Raw genomic sequence first — 23,843 nt, 5'->3', positions numbered from 1 at the left:
TCAATGAGTCTACTTTCTCACCACCATTGTCACCAGCTCTTCATCCTCTTTGTCATAATTGCTACCACTGGTTTGCTTAGCAGGCAGAGAGCCAATGAGCAAGTTGGCAGTGGAATTTACTGCTCCTCCTTCTCACCACCACAGAGTCTGAGCAAGAGGCAGGTGAACATGCAGATTGCAACGCTGTAGAGGACTAGTAAATCTAGGGGCTCCTCTCAGTGGGACCCTGCTGGAGTGTGGATCCTCTGCAGGTGCCCAGCCATACCTGCCTTTGATGCTTGCCCTGAACATAAGCTAGTTTGTTGAGAAAAGTTCACTAAGATAAAAGCAGCAGCACAGACTAACCGCAGAAGTTCACTGAAGCAAAGTCACTCCCATTCATGCCAGACTTCAGTTTACTGTAAATTTGTTTGTTGCTCAAATAAACTCTCTCTGTTGTTAACAGCTGAAGTTCACTGAGTCGTTTCGGCAAAGTCACACCCTTTCAGCCTTATCCACTCCACAGGTTTTTGTAAGACTGGCAATGCAATCCTATGCAAGTCTGCACAAAAGTTAGTCCCCCTGAATTCAGTGAAGCTTGCTCCCAGGTATGGATATAGGTTTGCAGCCTAATGCTATACATGTCTATTCAAAAGGAAGTCCCATCAAGTTCAATGGAGTTCACTCTCAGAAAACTGGGTACTGGACTGCAGACTCTATCACCTAGGTTTCTCAAAAGAAAGGCAGGGCATGAATGTAGCAAATAAATAATGGTTAAAATGTAAGTAGATTGCGCTTTCGTTCTACAAGCTTAAACCAAGGGTGGTGAACCTCTGGTCCCCCAGATGTTGTTGGGCTGCAATTCCATCAGCTCCAGTATCATGGCCAATGGTTCGGGATGATGGGAGTTGTAGAACAACATCTGGAGGATTGGAGGTTCCCCATTCCTGAACAGACCTACAATCCTGTCTGCTACTGGAAATCTCCCTATGGCTAAAACCTAGTTTCTACATCTTATCTCACTGAAAGTTCTTGTTTTTAACACACATTTCAGTTTATTGTTATCAGACACAGCATACATAATCATTAACTTCAACAGCATTTATATATTCTAAACCACTACTCCAAAGAACAGCAAATACTCTTAAGATCACACTGCATTGCATCTATTGGTGCTGATAGCTGTTCCAAAATTGAATAAATAAGGGTGCAATCCTATGCATGTTGAGAGAGAAAAGTCCTACAACTTCTAGCATGCCCCAGTAAGCATGACTGGTTGGAGCATGCTGGGTGTTGTAGGACTTTTTTTTGTCTAAGCATGCATAGGATTGCGTCCTAAAACACAAATCTGTTGAATCAGTCATAGTTGTTTGGTGGACGTTGAGGACTACATTCCTCACTGCCACTGCTAATCCTTCCTCTCCTTCTAAAGCTATTTGAAGCAGCTGAAGTCTTGAACAACTATGACACAGTTTCAGTATGAAATATTTTGGCTAATATGTCATGCTTGTGTTTCCCATTTTAAGTGAGAGATGAGATGTACAAATCCCTAGTTTTGGGATTTCCTTATTAATCAGGGCATATATTTCAAACTTCAGATGTCTGGGTCATGTAACCTTGGAAGGGGGAGATCCAACACCCCCTGCCCTACCCCCTTGTAATCAGCATGGAAAGAACTGCTCTGGTTGCCCTCCAAATTTGGGTAAGTGACCTCAGAGGAGGAAAGGGGTCATTCCAGTGAGTGGGGAGGAGACTGGAGAGATCAGGAGGAAAGATGTCCTGAGCCTCCTCCAGCCTCCTTCCCTCTCTTTTCAAATCACCCTCATGAGATGGGCTAAGAAGGCCCTCTAGTGAAATCTGTGGAATGGGAGGACAAGGAGGCAAAGGCTGCCTCTGTTGCTCCTCTAACTCTGCATAGGATGGTAAGATGCCTCTGAGTTTGGGGGCTGCTGATCACTAAATAATTTGTATCTATGGTTATAAGCCACAAATCTTAGCACGCTTAAATCACACAAATACATCGAGTAATTTCTCCAGCAGGTGTGGATTAGCCCCACTTTAACATCAACGACCCACATGGACTTATACGAGTTAGCCCAGTTTTTCAGGCTTGCTGGGTGGGATGGGTCTGTGGAGCCAGAATAGGTACCCAGACAACTGGATGTCTCAGTTGGTTCACCTGAACTTACCAGTTTGACAATGACTGTTTTAAAATAGCTTGGCACTCTATCAACTATGTAGCAGGAAAACACTCAGTCTATGAATGCTTCAGTGGAATTTCACTCTATATGCTGCTCCTCCCTGTTCCAACCCTTTGCCTTGCCTTTCCCCTCCCACTTTCATGCATATCTTTGTGCATACACAGCTGCATCAATGTTTTGTCTGCCAGAGAGATAAGCTGCGCAGCAAAGGAACTTTCAGTAGGGGGTTCTTTTCTGCCACCCTTTAGCCATGGCGGCAAAGGTCCCTCACTGGCATAGCTATCTACAGGTGATCCTGTCCCGTGAAAGCCAGAGAGTGGAGCAGTTCCAGAAGGCGGAGAACATTTTGCTGATTGTACTGGAGAGAGTCAATGCAATGGATCCCAGGTTTATAGTGGATTACTCAAGAAATCTGGAAGCCTTGGAATTTGCCCTCTGTGCTGCAGAGGAAGAAGTGACCATGGAGGTTCCCCTAGGTATTGATGCTGATGCTCTCTTGATGCAGGAGTGTTCAGGTGAACAGAGTGATTCTGAGAAGGTTACTCATGGGAGGTACCAAGTGCCAGGAACTTGTTATTTAGGTATACCCAAGGAAGGAACTCATCTAGAAAACTGGACCAAAGAAGATGTATTCAGTGTGGTGGACGATACCGAATCCAGTGGTCACATTGTACCAGGCAAGGTGCTTCATCTCCTGAAAGAACTGATTGTTGCTGCCATCGTTCATTGCAAGCGCCAGTTCCTCATCAAGCCAGGTACTGAGAGTTAAAACAAAGAGGTGATGTGTGTGTATATAAGAGAGAAACAGACAGAAGCTGCAACTCTATGCACACTTACTTGGAAGTAATACATTGAACTCAATGGGAATTCTGAGTAACTATGCGCGGGCTTGGGCTTAAAGAGAGCTTATGTGAGGGAGGAACTGAAGAAGAGTGCAGAAGGAGGCCAGATATAGATGGTCACTCTAACCAGTATGTTCCTGAACTGGGGTACATACATATTGTGACTCTAATGCAGGGATTGGCAACATGTACCCTCGAACACATTTCTTGGTGCCCCAGCCTTCCTACTTTTTATCTTTATTTCTTTTTAAATAACACATTTCTTACTGGTGGCTGGGATTGCTTCAAAGCAAAGTGAGGGCCTGTAGCTGCTCCCATCTTCTCTGGACCACACATTTGCCCCAGAGACATTCTTAGGAAGATGGTGGACAACTGCAGGCTCATGCTTTCATTTGCAACGCGCCCATTTTGTAGTGGTGCCCAGGACATTTTCTCAAATTGCCAAATATGCCCATGGGCCTAAATATGCTTACTCCTGCCCTCATATGTTTGGGACTCCAGTGCCAGTATGTCTTTATGCCTGAAGGGTGAATTGTATACGATAAGGTGGTGTAGAAAAGTTGAAATAAACCATGCACATTCTCTCTCATACACACATATAACCATGGTAATGCAAAGGGGGGAAAGATGTAAGCCAAGCTGGGAAATACTTTTCGTGTGAAGTGTCCACTAATTAAATTTTAGCGTTTGTTCAATACTAGTGCAAACAGAGCAATATACTGCCCTGAAATAATAAATGGGGTGAGGGGAATAGCTATGCTGAATAATAATAATAATAATAATAATAATAATAATAATAATAATAGCAATAATAATAATATCATAGCAACAACAGTTTGTCTAGATATGTAACTTTATTGTATCAGGTGAAGAAACTAAACATTTTAAAAATATGCTGACTTGAGATCTCTCTCTGAATGGCTCTGGTCAATGGATGGGTAAATGACTATTTGTTCCACTGAGTGGGAGAAACAAAGGTTCTCGATTGTGTTGCTGGCACAATGTGCCAGATGATGTGGGCAGATTATATCAATAACAGGAGAATAGCTATTAGCTACAATGGTGATAAGATCACATTCAATATATTCCAGACCAGGTGACACTTTGAGCCTGGAGCAGAAAACCTTTGTTGGAGTTGCAACATTTTATGGAATACAGGTTTAGGTCCTGATTTTTTGTAGTATTCCTTCTGTGTTACCTTTGGCAATTTTTCTTCCTTCCTTCTGTAAGGATGGGTGTGGACTCCACATAACTGAAAGCTTCCTAAGCTGCTGTTCTGGCAATAGTACACAGTACATCTTGTAAACTATTCCCTTAAAAGGAATATATCCAACCACAGGGCAACAGGTCCATCTCAAGGAATGTGACGCATGTTATGTCTGGTAAGAGCTGAGGCCTGAGGAGGCACAGTCAGGCTTGGCACTACAGATTTGGCAGCTCAGCAACAAACTGTACTCTTTGATGAATACACACTTGGAACAGTAATCAAGGCAGGCACGCCTCCATTTACGTGGAGAGGGATATGATTGGGGCATGAGGCTACTGCAAAATGTTTGAATGGCCATTTCAAGTTCAGCAGCTCGGCTATTTTCTGTGGTACCTAGGCCTGAGGACAGATGAAAATATGGTGGCCACTTAGGCATCATACAAAAAAAAAAAAAAAAAAAAAAAAGTGTGTATGTGCAGATTTGCATAAAATGTATATATGAGAATGTATAGATACACATTTAGAAAAAAATACTATAATTTAAGAAAGACTGAAATGACTGGGACTTTTTTTACTTTAGGGAGAAACTCCATGTGAAAGTGAGCTGGAAAATTAAACCTTTGGCAAGGGAGAAGTAGACAGAGAGAGGTTTTCTCCTGCTTTCACTAGACCTCTGTTCATCCAACGAAACTGATTAGCAGCAAATCCAGGACAGACAAAAATTAAGTACCCGCTCCCCCCCCCCCGTGCATAATTAACTTGTTACATTTATTGTTACAAGGTGCCATGCGGGCTGATCGCACTGCTTCTCTTGCACGCAGCAGGAGATAGCAGCAACTTCCGTCTTTAAAAATATGTCAAGCTTACTGGCATGTTTTTTTGTTGCGCAAAGAAAGCTAGAAAGGGTGGGAGGTACATGGGAGGCAGAAGTCGTCATGAGAGGGACCTGCGAAAATCCACGAGTGCCCAGTAACAAGCATGCATAAAACGTTTGTCTGATGGAGCTCATAGAGTTGGAAAGTACTTGAATCTCCCTGCTGATGAAGGAAATCCACTACTACTATATCACTTATCAGTGGCTATCCAGTCTCTGCTTTAAAAAAACGTAACAAAGAAGAGTCCACCACATTCCAAGCTGGTGTGAGAGAAATATTCTTACGATTTAGTATTGCATATATGTACTTCGCACCTGCAGTCTTGGCCATATTGACGAAACCAGCTCATAGAACTGGCTGTAATTATGGATAGATGTGAAAAGACAGGTTGTCCCTATAAGTGCACTTGGCCCTATAAGTGTGCCTATAAATGGTCTGTCGCCCCACCCCCCCTGCCTTACCAGGGCACTGCTCTTTAGCACAAGCTTCTTTCTTTGGAAAGTGGTACCAGTGTAGGCCAGAGGCATGGGGGTGGGGAGTGTTTCCTGGCCAAAAAGGCAGATGTAGTTCTTGCTCATCATAGGATAGCACTTAAGCTGCTGAAGGTTAGCTCATACACAGGACTGGGCTTCTCAGTTAACGTTACTATGAGAAGGGATCAGTGCAAATGGATGGATCCTGAGTAGGTTGCCCTATTCAGGATCAGCGGAAGGAATGAATGTTTGCTTTATTTAAAAACATACAAGCACAGCACAGCAGAAACAAACAGTTAAAGCAATCAACAACTTTGCTAACTGTGCAGCAGACACCCAGAGGGCACCTTGCATGGCCCTGCGTAAGACTTCATCCCAGTTTGTTAGAATTTCCCAACTCTTCCTTTCCCCAAATTCATACTGCAAACTGCCTCCAAACCAGTTCTCTTCCATTTACTTTAGCTCTAAGGGATGTCACTTTCTAAAGGTTGGGTCCCAGGACATTAGGAAAAACATCTGATATAAGGAGAATAATTAAGGTTCTTTGGTTAATGTCCATGGCCACTCAATCACAGTAAGCATGCTAGCCAAACTCTCAGTATATTATTTTCCAGTTAGTGGCTTTTGCTCTGTCTCCTCCATTTGGAAACAAACACAACATTGTTGTCATTTTGCTACCCTTGGCTTGTCAGTAAGGTTTTTCACGTTCAAGGAAAACCCTGGACTTGGTTCCTGCTTGCTTTTAGCTAAGTGCATTTTTCTCCTGATCCATCTGTTGTTTTTCAATCCATTCTGTGCTGCCGTTACACCCCATGACAATGTTGTCTCATTGCATCAGTCCAGGTGTCTATGTCAAGCTAGGAAGGAATTCAAGGAAATCGTTCCAGAAAAATGAATCAGGGTTTCGTAGGGTTGACAGATCTCAGAGCCTTGCTCAAAGTCTCAGGGGTCAGAGGCCAAATTCTAATTTCATGATCTCTTCAGGTACAACAATGTGGGGAAGAAGGAAGGGAGATTTGCAGGTCTGGAGCTAGAAAGTTTGTTGTGAAGAGGCCTAGTGAGCCGGGGAATCATTGCAGGACATCCAGAATATAAAGTTATTTAGCCTTTACCCCTGAGCATACTTTCTTGGGAATAAATACCATTAACTAAGTGGGACTGGCTTCTCAGTAAACATGCATAGGATTACACCATTAATTACATTAGCTTTTAGTGAGCAATTGGGTGGAATACCACCGGCAATTTGTTCCTTATTAAGCTGGGCATTCAGGGATGGTGCTTGGAATATACTGGACAGGGGACACAAGCCCTATGGTTCTCCTGAAAATATAGCACTGGAGCTTTGGATCTTAACTTATTTATCTATTAGATTTCTATGCTACCTTTCAGGACAAAGATTTCCCAGGCAGCTTATGGTAAAAACATAAAATCATAAAAGTAGAGTTTTTTAAAAAATCACACAACAATTTTAAAAAATCACAAAACTAAATCAGCAAAAAAGGAGAAAAGAAAGAAAAAGCAACAACAAAATTGTACAGCAAAGCTCCTCAATAAGAGCCCAGGAAAATAAAAAGGTCTTTGCTTACCATTACTATCACTATCAACTTTGGGCTAGTCATAGACTTTCAGCCCAATGTACCTCACAGGGTTGTTGTTGTGAGGATAAAATGGAGAGGAGGAGGATTATGTATGCTGCCTTGGGTTCCCTGGAGTAAAAAAGGTGGGATATAAATAAATAAATAAATAAACAAATAAGTTGTCCACCATGCCGTTTCTTATTTCTGCTAGAGCAGGAGTGGGCAACTGCTAGCAGTTTCCATTGGTTCTTCTGTGTGATTTCTGACATGAGTGCTGCTCCCAAACAAAATAAACCTAAAGGTTTAGACTGCAGCAAACCTACAGCCTTCTTACTCTCAGTGCATTGATTCCTTCTGTCTTGACTCTCTTTAGGAGAACTCAGTGCCGAGAGGCTAAAGGAAGATGACATGCAGCTGCCTTTGCTGGTGTCCAGTGGTTGGAAAATGATCTGCTTCAACATTGTCCCTGTAATGAGGAGAAAGCAGGGTGCTCTGAAGCTCGACAACAACGGGCAAGAAAAGGGTTTCCCACAAGGCAGCATGAGCAAAGTCACCCAGAAGGCTGACTTCATCCCTGCCAGCTATTATCACTGGAGGTAAAATGTGATGCTGTGTTGATCCCAATGTATGGATCTTAGGGGAAAAGGTCTATCTTGTAAGGTCTGTTTCCAGGGCATGCTGGTGGTGCACTAAGATTTCTTGTCAGTTGTGTGAAGGAAGGCAAAAGGTAGACCTCCAGAAGTCCTATACATTGGCCACTGGTTGCCATATCTAACCTACTTTAGAACAAACTCTTGTGCATCTGCTTTTGTGCATCTGCAGTCATGGTGTCCGAAAAGTAGCTCTTTTTAAATGAAAGCAGGAATTCAATGGAAGCCCCCAATACTCTCATTATGAATCTGAAAAGTTCTAAGATAAATAATATGTATCTCTATAGGGCAATGGAAGCAAAACACAGGGATGCCTTAGAATATCCTGTCAGAATAGGCTTTGGGTTAGACAGTTAATCGATTGCATCTATAATTTTATGATAACACACTGTGATGTAAGATGAGGATTGAAGGAATCCTGTATTGTTCATTATTATTATTATTATTATTGTTAATTTATTTATTTATTTATATAGCACCATCAATGTACATGGTGCTGTACAGATTACACCGTAAATAGCAAGACCCTGCCACATAGGCTTACAATCTAATAAAGTTGTAGTAAACAATAAGGAGGGAAAGAGAATGCAAACAGGCACAGGGAAGTGTAAACAGGCACCGGGTAGGGTGAGGCTAACAGTATAGAGTCAGAACAAACTCAATATTTAAAAGCTATAGGGAAAAGAAAAGTTTTTAGCTGAGTTTTAAAAGCTGTGATTGAGTTGGTAGTTCTCAAGTGTTCTGGAAGAGCGTTCCAGGCGTAAGGGGCAGCAGAAGAAAAAGGACGAAGCCTAGTAAGGGAAGTGGAGGTCCTTGGGCAGGCGAGAAGCATGGCATCAGAGGAGCGGAGAGCACGAGCGGGGCAATAGTGTGAGATGAGAGAGGAGAGATAGGCAGGAGCTAGACCGTGAAAAGCTTTGAAGGTCAGCAGGAGAAGTTTATATTGGATTCTGGAGTGAATTGGAAGCCACTGAAGAGATTTCAGAAGTGGAGTGACATGGTCAGAGCGGCGGGCCAAGAAGATGATCTTAGAGGCAGAGTGGTGGACAGAGACTAGCGGACTGATGTGAGACGAGGGAAGGCCAGAGAGAAGAAGGTTGCAGTAGTCCAACCGAGAGATAACCAGTGCGTGAACGAGAGTCTTGGCAGAAGAGACAGACAAAAATGGTCGAATCCTGGCAATATTATACAGGAAGAAACGACAGGATTTAGCTACTGCCTCGATATGAGGAATAAAGGAGAGCGAGGAATCAAATATAAAGCCAAGACTACGAGCTTCCTTGACCGGAGTAAGCGTGACATCGTTGACAGTAAGAGAGAATGAGAGGTGAGGAGATGTCCTAGTCATTGCATTGCCCTAAATTATGCTACTTTAACACTGCCAGAGATGAAGACTTTGCAACTTTCGTAAGCAACTTGTTCAGGCATGAGATTCACCAGCATTATCTACTCATAAAATCTCTGAAGGGTGGGAATCAAGGAGGAGGCCAGCCTGAGTAAAGTATGTGAATTTTAAAAGATGTAGCAGGTGCTATTTTAATTTCTTAATTGCTGTGCCTTTCATATAGGAATGCGTGAGATGTAACCATTTCTATAAGGAAAGGTGTAGAATTCCAACCCAGGTTCTGGTGGGTTTATAGAGCAGAAAGTTAAATGAGTTCTCATTCTTCATTCCGTTGGAGCCCAAAACACTGTTGCTAAGCATAGTCCTCCATTCTCAGAATGGAAGCTTAGGTTCCTATAGAGCCTTTGGGCAGTATCCAATTGTACCCCAGAGCTAGCATTAATGATGTTGCACTAGCGTAAACAAATACTTGCACAATGTAATTAGTGCTTGCTATGGGAATGGCGAAAAGTGGTGTGAACAGTGAAAAGCAGGTTGCGGGACAGACGCAAGAAATACCAAAACCCCTCCCCGCCCAGTGGCGCGAAATCCTGCCTAATGCAAGGTGGGCACGTCTCTCTCTTGCCCCGCCCGCAAATCCCTCCCCATGCCCAGGCTTTGGCCGGGGCATGGCAGAATGGGCATTGTAGAAGGAAATGGAAGATCTTCCAGATCTATTCATTCACTAGAGATCCTGAGCTGCTCTTTGAAGATCTTGGTTTTCACCATCCTTTCACTTTATGGTGGATATGAGTAATCTACTGTGGTCCGGAGAATGCTATGACTCTTGCACAAATGCTTTAAGCAGTCAGATGGGTTAGAATAGAAAAAAATATTAGGCATATTTCAATATAAATTTATCATTTGTGATCATACATGCCTATCTATTTTCCTTTGCCTCTATTCTAGGTATAGAGCATTTGAAAAATGGTTCTAGGTACATTTATGCTCTAATATTGGACCTATGCTTCTGAGTACAATACACAGGCAGCAAATTGAGCTAGTGGGTATTTGGTGGAGGCTCAGCTGTTCTAGGGATAATCTGAACTATACTACTTCCTCTGCACTGCTTCCTCTGTGGTCTAGAGAGCACTGCTGTACCTTACTGTGGGCAATTGCCCTAGGGTTATAATGTGGTCTAGCATACTGACAAACTATACAGTTGCCATCTTGACATGTGTCCTAAACACACTGGAGATGAACTCAACAACAAACTGTTTCCATACTGGAATGACCTGCAACCAGTTTGGGCTGCATGAAAATATGCAAAACTTGTTCAGCCAAGATCATGAGCATAAATCGGACAGATGTGATCTGTCTTTGTCAGCATCCTTCTCTCTCCCTCAGCCTGATCACTGTCTATCTTTTCAGAATCGAAGTCATCTGATCATTAATGATGTGCTCCCCTAATGATCAATATGTCCTCTTAGAATATGTCTTCGTGGAAAGAGTGGATGGAGAAGGAGTAAGAGATATGACTTGGGGTCAACAGCTGACCCAGGGGATGTTTTGGCACAGTTAATTCTAAAGATCTAGCCCAAAACTATACCATGGGGAGATAACACATTATATGGGGATTACAATCTGGCCAGATTGCAAGCAACCTTTCTTCCACAGTTTTTAGATCGACCATGGTTGTAAACAAAATCGCAATTGAAATGTATATGCATTCATTCAATCAACATGTGCAACTGAGAAATTAAGCATTTTTCTCAAAGAAGAGGTGACCTCAATGAGAAAAATGCACCGAGTTCTGAAGCATTTGTTTTCGTTGCAGTTGAGTTTCAGATGAACCACACTGTCAAGCACCCTCAGGCTTTCTCTCACAAATCAGTATCTCTCCTTTGTGCATGAATAAGATGCATCTCTCAGAGAGGTTTTAAAAGCAAAGCAGAAGAGCTATTAGATTTTGCCTGATCAGACATGAAAGACATGAAAGACAGTGGGTGGGAATGCCTTGCCTACAATCCAGGCCACACATGTCTCAGGAACATGAATGATTGCAGTACAAGGGAGGGTATGGGTTTGACTATTATGTTTATGGCTAATTTACATGTTCCATCTCTGAGAATATTTGCAGATGAGGGAGTGACTTGAACATCTGCATACCTGCAACAAAAATAGTGCACACTGTGTTTAAACTGTGTAAAGTCAACATGTGATGGGTATTCTATGGAATCTGCCTGTCCCACCCGATTGACAAGCCTACTTGTCTACATTGCATACACATGCATAGCATCTTGTGCATATTTATCCAATGATGCAAATGTTTAATCCTCAAAACTGAGAGGATAAAGTTCATGAATAAACATGTAGGACTCCACATACACATGTGCCACATAGATATTAGAGCAAATCCATGGTAGCCCTGTCTATCATGCATTGACTCTATCCTGTTTGCATATATCTCTTGTTTTATTGATATGTCTTATCCTTGCCTACAAACAAATCTGTATACTCTCAAAACATGGGGATTTGGGGGAACTGTGGTTGAGATCTCTGTGTTAGCGCTTTTCATTTTATGTGACTTCCTGTGTTATCAGTTTGGAAATAATGTATCCACCCTTGAATAAAAAATATATTTTTAAAAAGCTGGCAGTGACCATCATCTCCACAGAACCTGTATCCCATATGAAGTCTTCTCCTCAGAAGGGGATCAGCTTGGAGTGTTAATATGCTGATTTGATTGTTGACTTGTGTCAACAACCCACTTCAAGTCTGAGTGGGAATTTTGGCTCTGTTTGCCATGGGTTAACTACACTGAAACACAGTGGAGATTTCAACTTCAAGCTATATATTCTATACGTTTTTCTTGCTTAGGTACTCCACCAAGCGTCCCATCCTGAACCTTGTCCAAATTGTGAGTACTCTAAAGGGGCATCGCCTAGACGGTCTCTGTCTCCTTGAACAAGTCAACCATGAGAACTGGAGAGAAGAAGGCAAGAAAACAGGGCTTACATTTAACCACTTGAAGGTACTTTTTTCTCTCCAGATTGCTTATGTTGATCCTCTTGATGTGTTTCATTTGCTGCAGAGCAAGAAGTGGTTTCTGCAGTGGTAGCTAAAACACAATTGTATACTTGGTGAGTATGGAAAAGTCAATCAGCACTGCTTCGTCTGTCAATTTTAAAAAAAAAAACTTCACCTTCTACCAGGGAACCCTAAAGCAGGGTTCAGCTGCTATTTCTAACCCCTAAATTGGAAAACAGCCTATAAGACAGGGCTGTCGAAACTTTTTTAGCCAAATTTAATTTCACAGATGCTCTTGTGGGATGCACTCCAACGCTGGGCATGGGTAAAAGTAAAAGGGCCCAAAATATCATAAATGAGCTTACAGCTCTTATTGCCAATACCTAAGCCTTAGGAGAGGCATTTCAACCTTTTAGAATGGGGAGAAATGGCACAAAAGCTGGTAAATCACCAAATCATATCAGTACTCAGAGAATCAGGGTGACAAATCAGGTGGGCCAGATTTGACCTTCTACACCTCTGCTATAAGACATTGCATCAAGATCCTTACCCCTTCTCTGCCTTTGATCTGTTCCCTGCAGAGCCAGAGAAGGCTGCTGGGCAGCAGATGGAAGGCTGGGGAAACATTGAGAAGATTGAGTTCTAGGGGGTGTCTTCATGGCACCGCTTCACTTCCAGGTTCCCTTAAAACCTCGCAGCATTGCAGCTCTGGGGTGGGGACAGTTAATCCCCATGGCAGGAGGACATGCGGTGGCCATTCGCCCTCTGCTCAGCTTTCCTGCTCTTCTGGTGAAAAATCACTGGTTGCGATCCATCCCCAGAACACCCCCGGCTCGAAGCCAAAGGAAGGTCACCACTGACAGACAGTGGGTAGAATGTAGTGACCTCACAATAAAGCAAAAAGTTGCAGTAAGTCTGTGACTTTTTAAACTTGCAGATTTGGGGGAAGTCCCATGCTGGCTGCAAGTTGACAGCTGTGTTGTATAACCAATGCCACGCCACCGTGCAGCCACCATGGGGTAAATACAGCGTGTAGACTGCACCTTTCTCTCATATCAGTTCTGTAGGCTGATATGAGAGCCTACAGAACTACTTATGTGCAGTTCTGTAGGCTGCTTTCTCCACACAATAGTAGTGGTAGTGAAACAGGGAAATAGCTCTTCAGCTTTAATGTATGCAAATATATTTCCTTTTGGTCTAGGGGAAATGGCTAGCTCTCAGCCCAATCCCATATTTGCAAAATGGGAATAAGGGTGGCCTGATGTGAAGGCAAACACAAGAGCTCTGTTTAGTCATGCCTCACATGATTACAGCCACGTAAGGGAGAGAGGAAGGCAATTATTATTATTATTATTATTTATTTATTTATTTATTTATTTATATAGCACCATCAATGTACATGGTGCTGTACAGAGTAAAACAATAAATAGCAAGACCCTGCCGCATAGGCTTACATTCTAATAAAATCATAATAAAACAATAAGGAGGGGAAGAGAATGCACCAAACAGGCAGTATAAAGGTCAGAGCAAAATCAAGTTTTAAAAGCTTTAGGAAAAAGAAAAGTTTTTAGCTGAGCTTTAAAAGCTGCGATTGAACTTGTAGTTCTCAAATGTTCTGGAAGAGCGTTCCAGGCATAAGGGGCAGCCGAAGAAAATGGACGAAGCCGAGCAAGGGAAGTAGAGACCCTTGGGCAGGTGAGAAACATGGCATCAGAGGAGCGAAGAGCATGAGCAGGGCAATAGTGTGAGATGAGAGAGGAAAGATAGGAAGGAGCTAGACAGTGAAAAGCTTTGTAGGTAAACAGGAGAAGTTTATATTGGATTCTGAAGTGAATTGGAAGCCAATGAAGATTGATGGTGCTATATAAATAATAATAATAATAATAATAATAATAATAATAATAATAATAATAAGTGGAGTAACATGATCAGAGCGTCGAGCCAAGAAGATGATCTTAGCAGCAGAGTGGTGAACAGAAACCAACGGACTGATGTGAGAAGAAGGAAGGCCAGTGAGAAGAAGGTTGCAGTAGTCCAACCGAGAAATAACCAATGCATGAACAAGAGTCTTGGCAGAAGAGACAGACAAAAATGATCGAATCCTGGCAATATTATACAGGAAAAAATGACAGGATTTAGCTACTGCCTCAATATGAGGAATAAAGGAGAGCGAGGAATCAAATATAAAGCCAAGACTACGAGCTTCCTTGACTGGAGTAAGTGTAACGTCATTGACAGTAAGAGAGAATGAGAGATGAGGAGAAGGTTTAGGAGGAAAAACGAGCAATTCAGTCTTTGCCATATTAAGTTTCAAACGACGATGAAGCAACCAAGCGGAGATATCTGAAAGGCATGCCGAGATATGATCGTGAACATCAGGAGAAAGATCCGGAGATGAAAGATATAATTGTGTATCATCGGCATACAGATGATATTGGAGGCCATGAGATTGAATTAGATTACCCAAGGGCAACATGTATAAAGAAAACAACAGTGGGCCAAGCACCGAGCCTTGCGGAACCCCTACTGAAAGGGGAAAAGAAGAAGACGAGCTGCCATTAGCCAACACGCTGAAAGAGCGACCCGCTAGATAGGAGGCAAACCAGTTATAGACAGAGCCACAAAATCCGAGGTCATGAAGGGAATCTAAAAGAAGATCGTGATCAGCTGTGTCAAAGGCTGCAGTTAGATCAAGGAGAATAAGAATGGAATAAAGGCCTTTAGACTTGGCAATAAGAAGATCATCGGTAATATTAGTAAGGGCTGTTTCAGTGGAATGCAAAGGACGGAATCCAGATTGAAAAGGATCCAGAGCAGAGTTACTAGAAAGAAAATCAAGACGAGAGTAGACCACACGCTCCAGGATCTTTGAAACAAAAGGCAATGACTGCTGGCTCCACCCCTTCCATACATGAGGGTCATGATCTGCAGAGGGGAGCCTGTATAGGTTTCCAGAGGGATTTTGAACACTGATTACCTTGGATAGCTTCTTTAGAGTTCCACTTAGTTCTGACTGAGACCTGGAACGGATTCACCACCCCACTGACGTCAGAGCCACCAGCCTCCAATGAGGTACAGAGGACTTCCCTCGCCACTTGCATCATGGCTCTGATCCAAATCCCCCACCCCCACATTTCCTATTTGAAAATAATGGCAACCAATTCTTATGTCACATCTTCCTGTGACACATGTTCTGCCTGGCATATGAGATTATGGGTAAATTGGCATATTGCCACTGTTAGCATCTGTTTAGACTTTTCAGAGAAGCTGGCTTTACAATGCTGAAGGAAGCACAAGTGTTCTGCTCTGCGTACTGTTCATAGTGGTTTTAGGCTGTGCTGTATTTTCGATATCATACCATTTCATAGTTGACTTTTTTTTTTTTACAGCATCTTAATGTGCTAACAGCAGGGGATTCTATGCTGCTGAATGGTTTGCATTTCATTTTTGGGACGTGCTCCATCTCTCACCACTCCAGGGTAGAGAACATGGAGCAGCAGAACGTGTTTTGCAAAAACCTGGGTGTGCGCCATGTAGCTTACAGGCAAATTACCTTAGTTGTTACACTTTTTAATTCTAGCTAACTGTAAGATCATTCTAGGAAGGAAGCCAGTTTCAGAACAAACACATTTTAGAATTATGTCGTCTTTTTGTTCAGGTTCTTTGCAAATTCTATTCTTAACTGCTTGGAAGTTTACTAAGCTTACCTTATTTGCCTTAATCTCATAAATTGGTTTGGTTTGATAAAAAAAAAAAAAGCTGATTGCTTGCAATGTTTGCACCTTGTGTCTTTTCATTGCCAAAAGAAGTGCCTAGGAAACATTAATGTACCAAAACATTTCAAAAGGAACAAGGACAAGGCCAGCCTCTTCCACGAAGCAGGCTGGAGGCTCCACCTCAGTCAGGCCGCTAACTTTGGATGTCATTTAGGGATGGCTAAATTAGAATATTATTTTATTGTATTATTATTTAAAACCTTTATTGGCCATCTTTCAGGGCACAGGTCCTCAAAAAGTAGCTTACAACAATCAACTACATTAAATTCTAAAAGCAATAAAATATTAAAAGCAATAAAAACAAGATCACAATAAAATAGCAATTATAACAATAAAACCAACAGTAAAACCAGCAGGAACAACAATAGCAGCACTAACACATGGGAAGGCCATGGTAAAATAAAATGTTTTTAAGGCCTTCTTGAAAGTCTGCAAGGATGGTGCATGGCAGACCTCTGATGGGAGTTCCAGAGGTTTGGGGCCACCGCAGCGAAGGCCCTCTCCCATGTGGACACCCACCTAATTGCCATCACAGGTGGGCATATGAGAAGGTCTTAAAGTGCAGGCAGGCCGATATGGGTGAAGGTGGTCCTTCAAGGAACAAGGTCCAAAACCGTTTAGAGCTTTACAGTTCAAAATCAGCACTTTGAATTGGGCTTGGAAATAATATTTTTCAAGAACCTGCTTCCCCTAGTGCCTAACCTCATCTGCCTCTTGTGGGGGTGAGGAAAGCATGGAGATGGTGCCTCTATAGAGCAGCCACCCTAGGAAGCCTGCGCACTGTGTGCATGGTGCTCCTGAATGATGCTCCACCCAGGGGAGATGGACAAAGAAATTAAGGTAAACAGGGAAATAGATTGCGTACACCTTAGAGCTGGGCAATGATTTGCCTGATAGATTTTGGAGGCCTGTAATATAGTTTTCTCAGCTCAAAACGTTTATTTATGACATTACAGCAAATACTTCAAATGCTGCGTAAGAGTCAAGCGTCATAAGGCTGCAGCAACACCACTCCAGTTATCAGCTTACACAATTCAGCCAGCATTCCCTACTTCTCTTACATGCCAAGTCCAAGTCCAGTTTATTGTATTTAGCAACCAGCCATTATACAGTTTCACATAGATGCATTATCCATGCCCCAACACCTAGACCCAATTCCTTAATAAGCAATACTAAGACTGGCATTTTTGTTATTGAGAAATGACCTGAAAGTAGTTTCCCCGCCCCCTGAATTGTCTTTAGCAACTGTTCCTTTTCCCTCCTAGATGGTGTTGCTCTGGGCCGCTCACTTTTTCCCTACCCCTGAAGACTGGACGAATCTGGAAGGGTCAGTGTACCGTCTGCTAGTGATCTTGCTTTGCTGCTTGGTGACCAGAAATCTTCCTCATTTCTTGTATCCAGAGCAAAATATGTTCCAGGATGATGGTCTGGACCTGAGCTCTCTATATCCCAAAGTGGAGAGCTTTGCTAGCAACCCTGAACGTTTCCTGAAATTCCATTTTGCCATAAAAGACAACAACACATACCCACCCATGGACAATGGTCTCAAAACCTTACTTCATCTTCCTGCTGAAGACAGTGCCTACTGGGGCACTGCCTTCTTTGATATGCTCCTTAATAAGGTAATCTACCCATAAACACAATGTTTGCATTTTACAACAAGAGATTCAAATACTGTCTTTTGGCCTGTGAGTGAGATCTTGGGACTTGCGACCTATGGAGTCCCAAGTACAACCACTGTGGTTGTACTTGAGGTATTATTTATTTATTAAACGTTGTGCTCCCAGGGCACTTTACAAAAATAAGATCAAATATAAGAATCAAAATAACATATATATTACACATTAAAGTAACGATACATTTTAAAAGCTTGGGTTTTGAAAAGACAGTAATGTTTAGGCTGGGAATTCCATAAAGGGGATGTTACAACTGAGATGACCTACTGACAACTAGTTCAAATGGCTGGTTCTATGCTAACCATGGGCAAAGATAGTTTCAAAAAAGTATAGACACAGTATAGATACAGAAAAGCTTGTTGTACCTCTGTTAGATATGGCTCTGCATGTTTAAGCAGAAGTAAAACCCAGTGTGTTCAGTAGGGCTTACTTAGGAAGCAATTGCATGCATATTTAAACAGAAAAAACTCCTAGAACTTCCTGCATGCATGTCTAAACATGCATAGGAGTGTGCCCTGGGTCAGTTAGACTGAAGGCAGGTGTGAACCCATGTGGGTGAGGGAGCGGCAGCATTTCATTGGGGCCTGGCATGTTGGGGTCTAGTGGCCAAGAGACACTGAGAGGAGTGTGATGAGGATGCCACCACAAAGTGGTTAGCTGTGCAACTCAAGCAAGACTGTGTGTACTATCTATGCATGTGTGCAATTGAAAGAGAAGAGGCAGCTCCATGAGGAGGAAGAGCCATCAGATCCAGAGGATGAAGAATGTGTTCTGCAGGGAAGAGAACTGGGAGAATTTTTATATCATGCCCAAGATGTGAAAATGCCTGTCAGACAACTTGGAGAACACCTGTTGGAATAGCAGCCCCTTCCCCCTCTTCTGACAGATATTGGCCTTCAGTCTACCCTGGGAAACTGTTGAAGGGTGGGATATAAATCCCTTAAATAGGATATACATTCAATAAATCATAAATAGGTACTAGTCTCTTATGGATGCATACCGACAAGTTTACCCACCCCAGTTCAAGAACTGCTGGTAGCTTTCCCTTCTAAAGTGTCTGTAGGTCTGCTCAATTTAGAAATGTTTAGGGGGTGGTTTTCTTTGGTGCAGTTTTGCAGTAGTGGGGATATAATTTAATGTAGTTTAACATCTGTTTCTTTATTCAGTTTCAGGTGTACTCGATTAAGGACACACAGCGTATTTCTGCTATGTCAAACATCCTGTCAAAAACCAAGAAAATGTTGAATAACCAGAGCTGAAAACCTGATATTAGCATCACAGAGCTACATGCCTGCATGGACTTAAGAACATAAGAAGAGCCATAACAAGAGACTTGCTTTAAGTTTAGCTTATTTCCTATGATCAAAATTCCTATCTGCTGTTGACTGGCTCTCATCATAATTGCTCTATCAAGAAAATACACACATACACACAATGACAACTTGTGGTCGTAACCAGGTGGCAATCACTAGGTGGCAATTCCATTTTCCTAACTGCTGCCTCTTACAGAGCTAGTGAATGTACACAATCATCTTATTTTCTGTGTACAAATGTACTGCAACAAGTGAGTGACATGACATTCTGAGTCTAAGCAGGAAAAGCTAGGCCTGTGGAATTAGCAGAGGAAGAAGCAAGCTACCTACAAAAGAAGTGGGGCAACTTTCTTTCAACTTATCCCAGCTGTAGTGGTTACAAACTGCACCTTTGCTGAGCTCATGAAAATCTGGACAATGATCATCTAGCATTCATGCAGACATCCCCAGGTCCTTTTCCTGTGATGACTGAAGATGTGAGGGAGAAGCACGCCGGTTCCTTTAGACTGATGACTTTCAGGGATCTATTGCTCCAGAAGGAGGTTCCACTGCTCTCTCTTTCCCCCACTTCCCCCATTCTGACCCTAGTTTGTAGTGCGTCTGAGGAGAGTGTAATATCCGCAGGTTCTTCCTGTGCATGTCAGTATATACTTTAGATCTGGCACACTGAGGCACTTAAATGCAGCAGCCATTTTGAAGATTATGTTTGTGTCTAATACTATTACCTGACATTTAGATGTAAAATATGGTGCTGTGTTGGAAACAGAGCCTTACAAAAGCTATGCTGGGCCATATATCATGCTTGTTATTGCAACAGGATATATATGTATTTTTTCTGTATATGAAGAATTCATGAAATAACAGGTTCAGATTTTTGTGTGTGTACTTGTACCAAAGGGTATATGTGTTTAGGGTGGTTCCATATAGTCTGAGTTACTTTTAATTATGGTAAATATGTTAATTCATATTTGTGAGAAAGCATACAGTGCTAATACAGTTCTGCATAAAACATGAGATCTGGTAATTAATTTAATTCCTCCCCTCTCCCCAGTTCCCTGCTCAAAGTCTTATTCTAGACACTTGCAGTAAATATATAATTCACAGATGCCAGCACAATAAATTCACAATATGTCACAGCACATATGTAATAAGTTATCCAATATTTGTAAAGTGAGTCTTGGAAACAGGCTTGGGCCCAGGTTTGTCACATCAGTGAGAATTAGGCTCAAGATGCCAGTGTAGGATCAGTGTAGATTCCTGCATTGAGCAGGGGGTTGGACTCGATGGCCTTGTAGGCCCCTTCCAACTCTGCTATTCTATGATTCTATGACTGATGCAGAAGTGGACTGCCACACAGTGTGAACCCTAAGAACAAAAGAACATAAGAAGAGCCATGCTGGATCAGACCAAGGCTCCATCTAGTCCAGTGGTTTGTTCACACAGTGGCCAACCAGTTGTAGACCAAGAACCCCCAAGCAGGACATGGGTGCAACAGCACCCTCCAACCTATGTTCCCCAGCAACTGCATTTGATACTAAAACTTCTGTAAATACAATATGTCTGTAAGAACAGTTTAAAAATCCAAATATATTCCTTTCCCAGAACTCATTATCAAAAGCAATCTCCTTTTCTCCCCCCAAACCTCTGCAGCCTAATCCTTCACAAATTCAGTCACGTGAATATCCACTGGAGATTCAAGGACCACAAATTCCTTGAAGCTGTGAATGATAGTTCCAAATGCCATTATTAGGTCATGTTCTGTAGATTCTTTCTTTCTAATGCACCTATAAACACAGAAAAGTAAGGCTGAATGGTAATTTAGGACACCACCCAATAAACACACATAAGCGCATGGCTGCCTAAAGTTAATGTTGCTAAAGCCTTTCAGAGCTGGGTACTTCTCTTTGTTTGTTACTTATTTGTGAAAGATTTGTTTTAAACTGAGAAATATCTAAATGATGAACATGGAGGGGAAGGTGTGTGTATTTGAGTTTTCTAGGGGCAGTATCCAACTCTGTTCTGCCACTGTGCTTCCGTTAGTTCCGATATCCCTGCAGGGCTAGCGCTTCTGAAAGTAGCCCTGGAAATGAGAGGAAAGATATTTTGATGAGAAAGTACAAACCCTTTTTTATAAGCACAGATATAAACTTTGTGAAGCCCAAGCACCGGCACATTTTATGGTAAAATAATCAGGGTCAGCATTGTTTTAGATCCCACCAACTCGTGTACAAATGCTGAACTTTGGTCTGATTTGCTGGCATTTATGCAGAGGGGAAAGGAGACATATCCAGACCCTTTGATCTTCAAAATAACATAGGGTAAGGGATCAAGTGGGACAGATTAAAACAAGCGAGGCAGCAATGAAACAGCATCTAATCATGAAAGGGTTATCTGAAGAGAGAAGTTTCAACAGCTCATTTAAAATAGCCTTTCTCCTGGATCTGTCACTCAGAACTTGATAATTGATTCCAGCCTGACAGATTGTGGGATGACTAAAAGGTTTTTGTCCTCATATCTCAATAGAGTAGGAAGGAACATATGGAAGAAAGTGCCCTCTCAAGTATTCTAGGGCCAGATTACAAAGGGCTTTAAAAGGTAAGCACAAGCCCCTTTCATTTAGCTCAGAAACAAACTGGCAGCCAGTGGAGCTTATATACAGCTGGTGTTGCTATGTGCACATTGAAACTAATGCTATATATTAACCAGGCTGCATATTCCAGACCATCTAATGTGTCTAAACAGTCTTCCAGGGCAGCCCCACAGAAAACACAATTGCAGTAGTCAAGCTGAGAGGATGCTAGGATATGCACTATAGTTTAGATCCCTCTTTTCTAGGAATACAGCTGATGAATCAGGCAAAGTTAATAAAGTATGCTTCTGGCTACACCTTTACCCTTGACATCATGCCGGGATCTAGGCTCACTCCCAAACTATGAACCTGATCTTTTGGGTTGAGGAGTCTGACTCCATCCAAGGTAGGCATTTCCACCACCCCACTGAAATGTATTTGACCACAATTGTTGTTTTAAGGAGAAGATCAAGTCCTGGCCATACCAAAGCCCATTTAAGGGAGAGCCTTTCCTCCATGTTGTATTACATGGCATTATAACTCACAGCAATGTGAATTATGTAGTGAGTAAGTATGAAACATGTTAGGATCATTTACAACTTTAATGGGAAAAAGACTAGCTTATAAATATTTTTAAAATATGAATGAAGCAATTCAAATTTTAAGGTTCTTTTCATGTATTCCTGTGGCCATTCAGAAGGAATCAATGCATTCCAGTGGTTATTGTCTGTGGTTTTAGTACATCCTCTTGACTGAAAGTGTGGAAAGAACCTTAAAGCCTGGATTGTTTCATTTCTGAATGACCATTGGAATAGGAACATAGCAGTGGAGGCTGATGGCGCTGATGTAATTAAGGTGGTGAATCCTCTCCAGTTTTCAGTCAGAACAAGCCAGAACTCTAAAGGTGCTGAACCTTAACCACTCAAATTTAGGTTCAACACCTTGGACAGCTCCTTTTGAGTTCCGACTGAAACCTGGAACGGTTTCACCACTCCACTGACATCAGAGCCACCAGCCTCCACTGGAACATAAGAAGCTGTCAGCCCATTAGTCCATCTAGATCAGCTCTCCGGAGTTCAGACAGGAGTCTTTCCTAACCCTACCTGGAGATGCCAGGAATGGAACCTCTTTGCATAGAGATTGTGCATTCTATCACTTGAGCTATGGCTGAATGTACTTAAACAAGGGTGTTTGGCTGCTTACTTTTTAAAGGATTATTCACAAATAGCCAACCAAAAAAGAACTGACCTTGTAACTGACCACTGGAATATGTTGGGATGGGCCATGATTCTGCAAGCAAAGCCTTGTTTGGAAGCACCCTGAGAGGTGGGGGATAGACATGTGTTCTAATGCAGATGGTGCAATACCCTCTAAAGAAAAGGTGTCATAATCGGCAGCAGCTTCAGAAACTGCCAGCTCATTATTGCTGGAAGAGGAAAGGGGGTCACAGTTGTCGGTGCTCCCTAGTCACACACCCCTGCCATTATTATTTTTATTCCATTTTCACTCTCTTTCTCCCTTTTACACAATACAAATAAAACGGGTGGGGAAAGAAGTTGGTACATTCAAAAACATGTGTACATTATCTCATTAATATTCAAGGGTACATATTGTTGAGTACGCTGACCAAATATCCAAGTATGTGTCTAGAGCTTGGTGCTCACTATTTAATTTTTTTTAAAAAAGTGATTGGATGTGTATCTCAGCACTGGGACTGTCTGTCGAGGAAGCCCACACTGCCCTTAAAAAATAACAAAAAGACCATGGAGCCTCATGCTATTAAGGTGCAATCCTATGCATGTTCAGATAGAAAAAAAAGCATGACTGGTTGGGGACTTTTTCTATTTAAACATGCATGCGATTGCACCCTTAAAGTAATAGCCAATGTAAGTTCTTCATGTTTCTAGAGTCATATATCAATTTGGCTTGAGGCCACATCAATTTAGCTTAGAATTTAAATATAAATACGCACGCGGCAAAACATTGCAAGGGGAGGGGGCTCCAGAGTTCCAGCCAGCAATGCCCCTTTCCAGGATACTCTATTCCATTCCCGCTCCCCCCTGGCTTTCTGTTCCCGTCCTCAAAAACCCAGGCAGTAAAGGATGATCATGCTTGATCCTCATTGGGCTGATTTTGGACTCCCCTCCACCGCCTTAGGATTTCCCTCTTCAAGATTTGTTCTACTTTTGCAAACCTTGATCCTATTGATACCTCCCTCCTGTGTGTGGATGGGTGCCGTCTTCACCACTTAAGAATCCACACTTGGTATATGAGTTTACTATTACTATATATGGTTTGGGGGTTGGGGTTAGGGTGTGAGGCAGAAACAGATGAATATTTTAAAACAACCG

General features: G+C 42.2%; 1 protein-coding gene across 1 annotated transcript; it reads left to right on the top strand.

The window, feature by feature from the left end:
• The first annotated feature begins 2,303 nt into the window (after positions 1–2,303).
• Positions 2,304–18,992, top strand: MAB21L4 (mab-21 like 4). Its single transcript, XM_063131517.1, has 5 exons — positions 2,304–2,935; positions 7,528–7,750; positions 12,009–12,162; positions 17,200–17,556; positions 18,777–18,992. The coding sequence occupies exons 1-5, from the start codon at positions 2,431–2,433 to the stop codon at positions 18,867–18,869; spliced, it is 1,332 nt and encodes a 443-aa protein (XP_062987587.1). The 5' UTR covers positions 2,304–2,430; the 3' UTR covers positions 18,870–18,992.
• Positions 18,993–23,843: the final 4,851 nt, after the last annotated feature.

Source organism: Elgaria multicarinata, chromosome 8 (assembly GCF_023053635.1).
Source record: "Elgaria multicarinata webbii isolate HBS135686 ecotype San Diego chromosome 8, rElgMul1.1.pri, whole genome shotgun sequence".
Taxonomy (NCBI): domain Eukaryota; kingdom Metazoa; phylum Chordata; class Lepidosauria; order Squamata; family Anguidae; genus Elgaria; species Elgaria multicarinata.
Note: the sequence above shows the minus strand (reverse complement) of the source record. Positions and strands in the feature narration are given on the sequence as shown.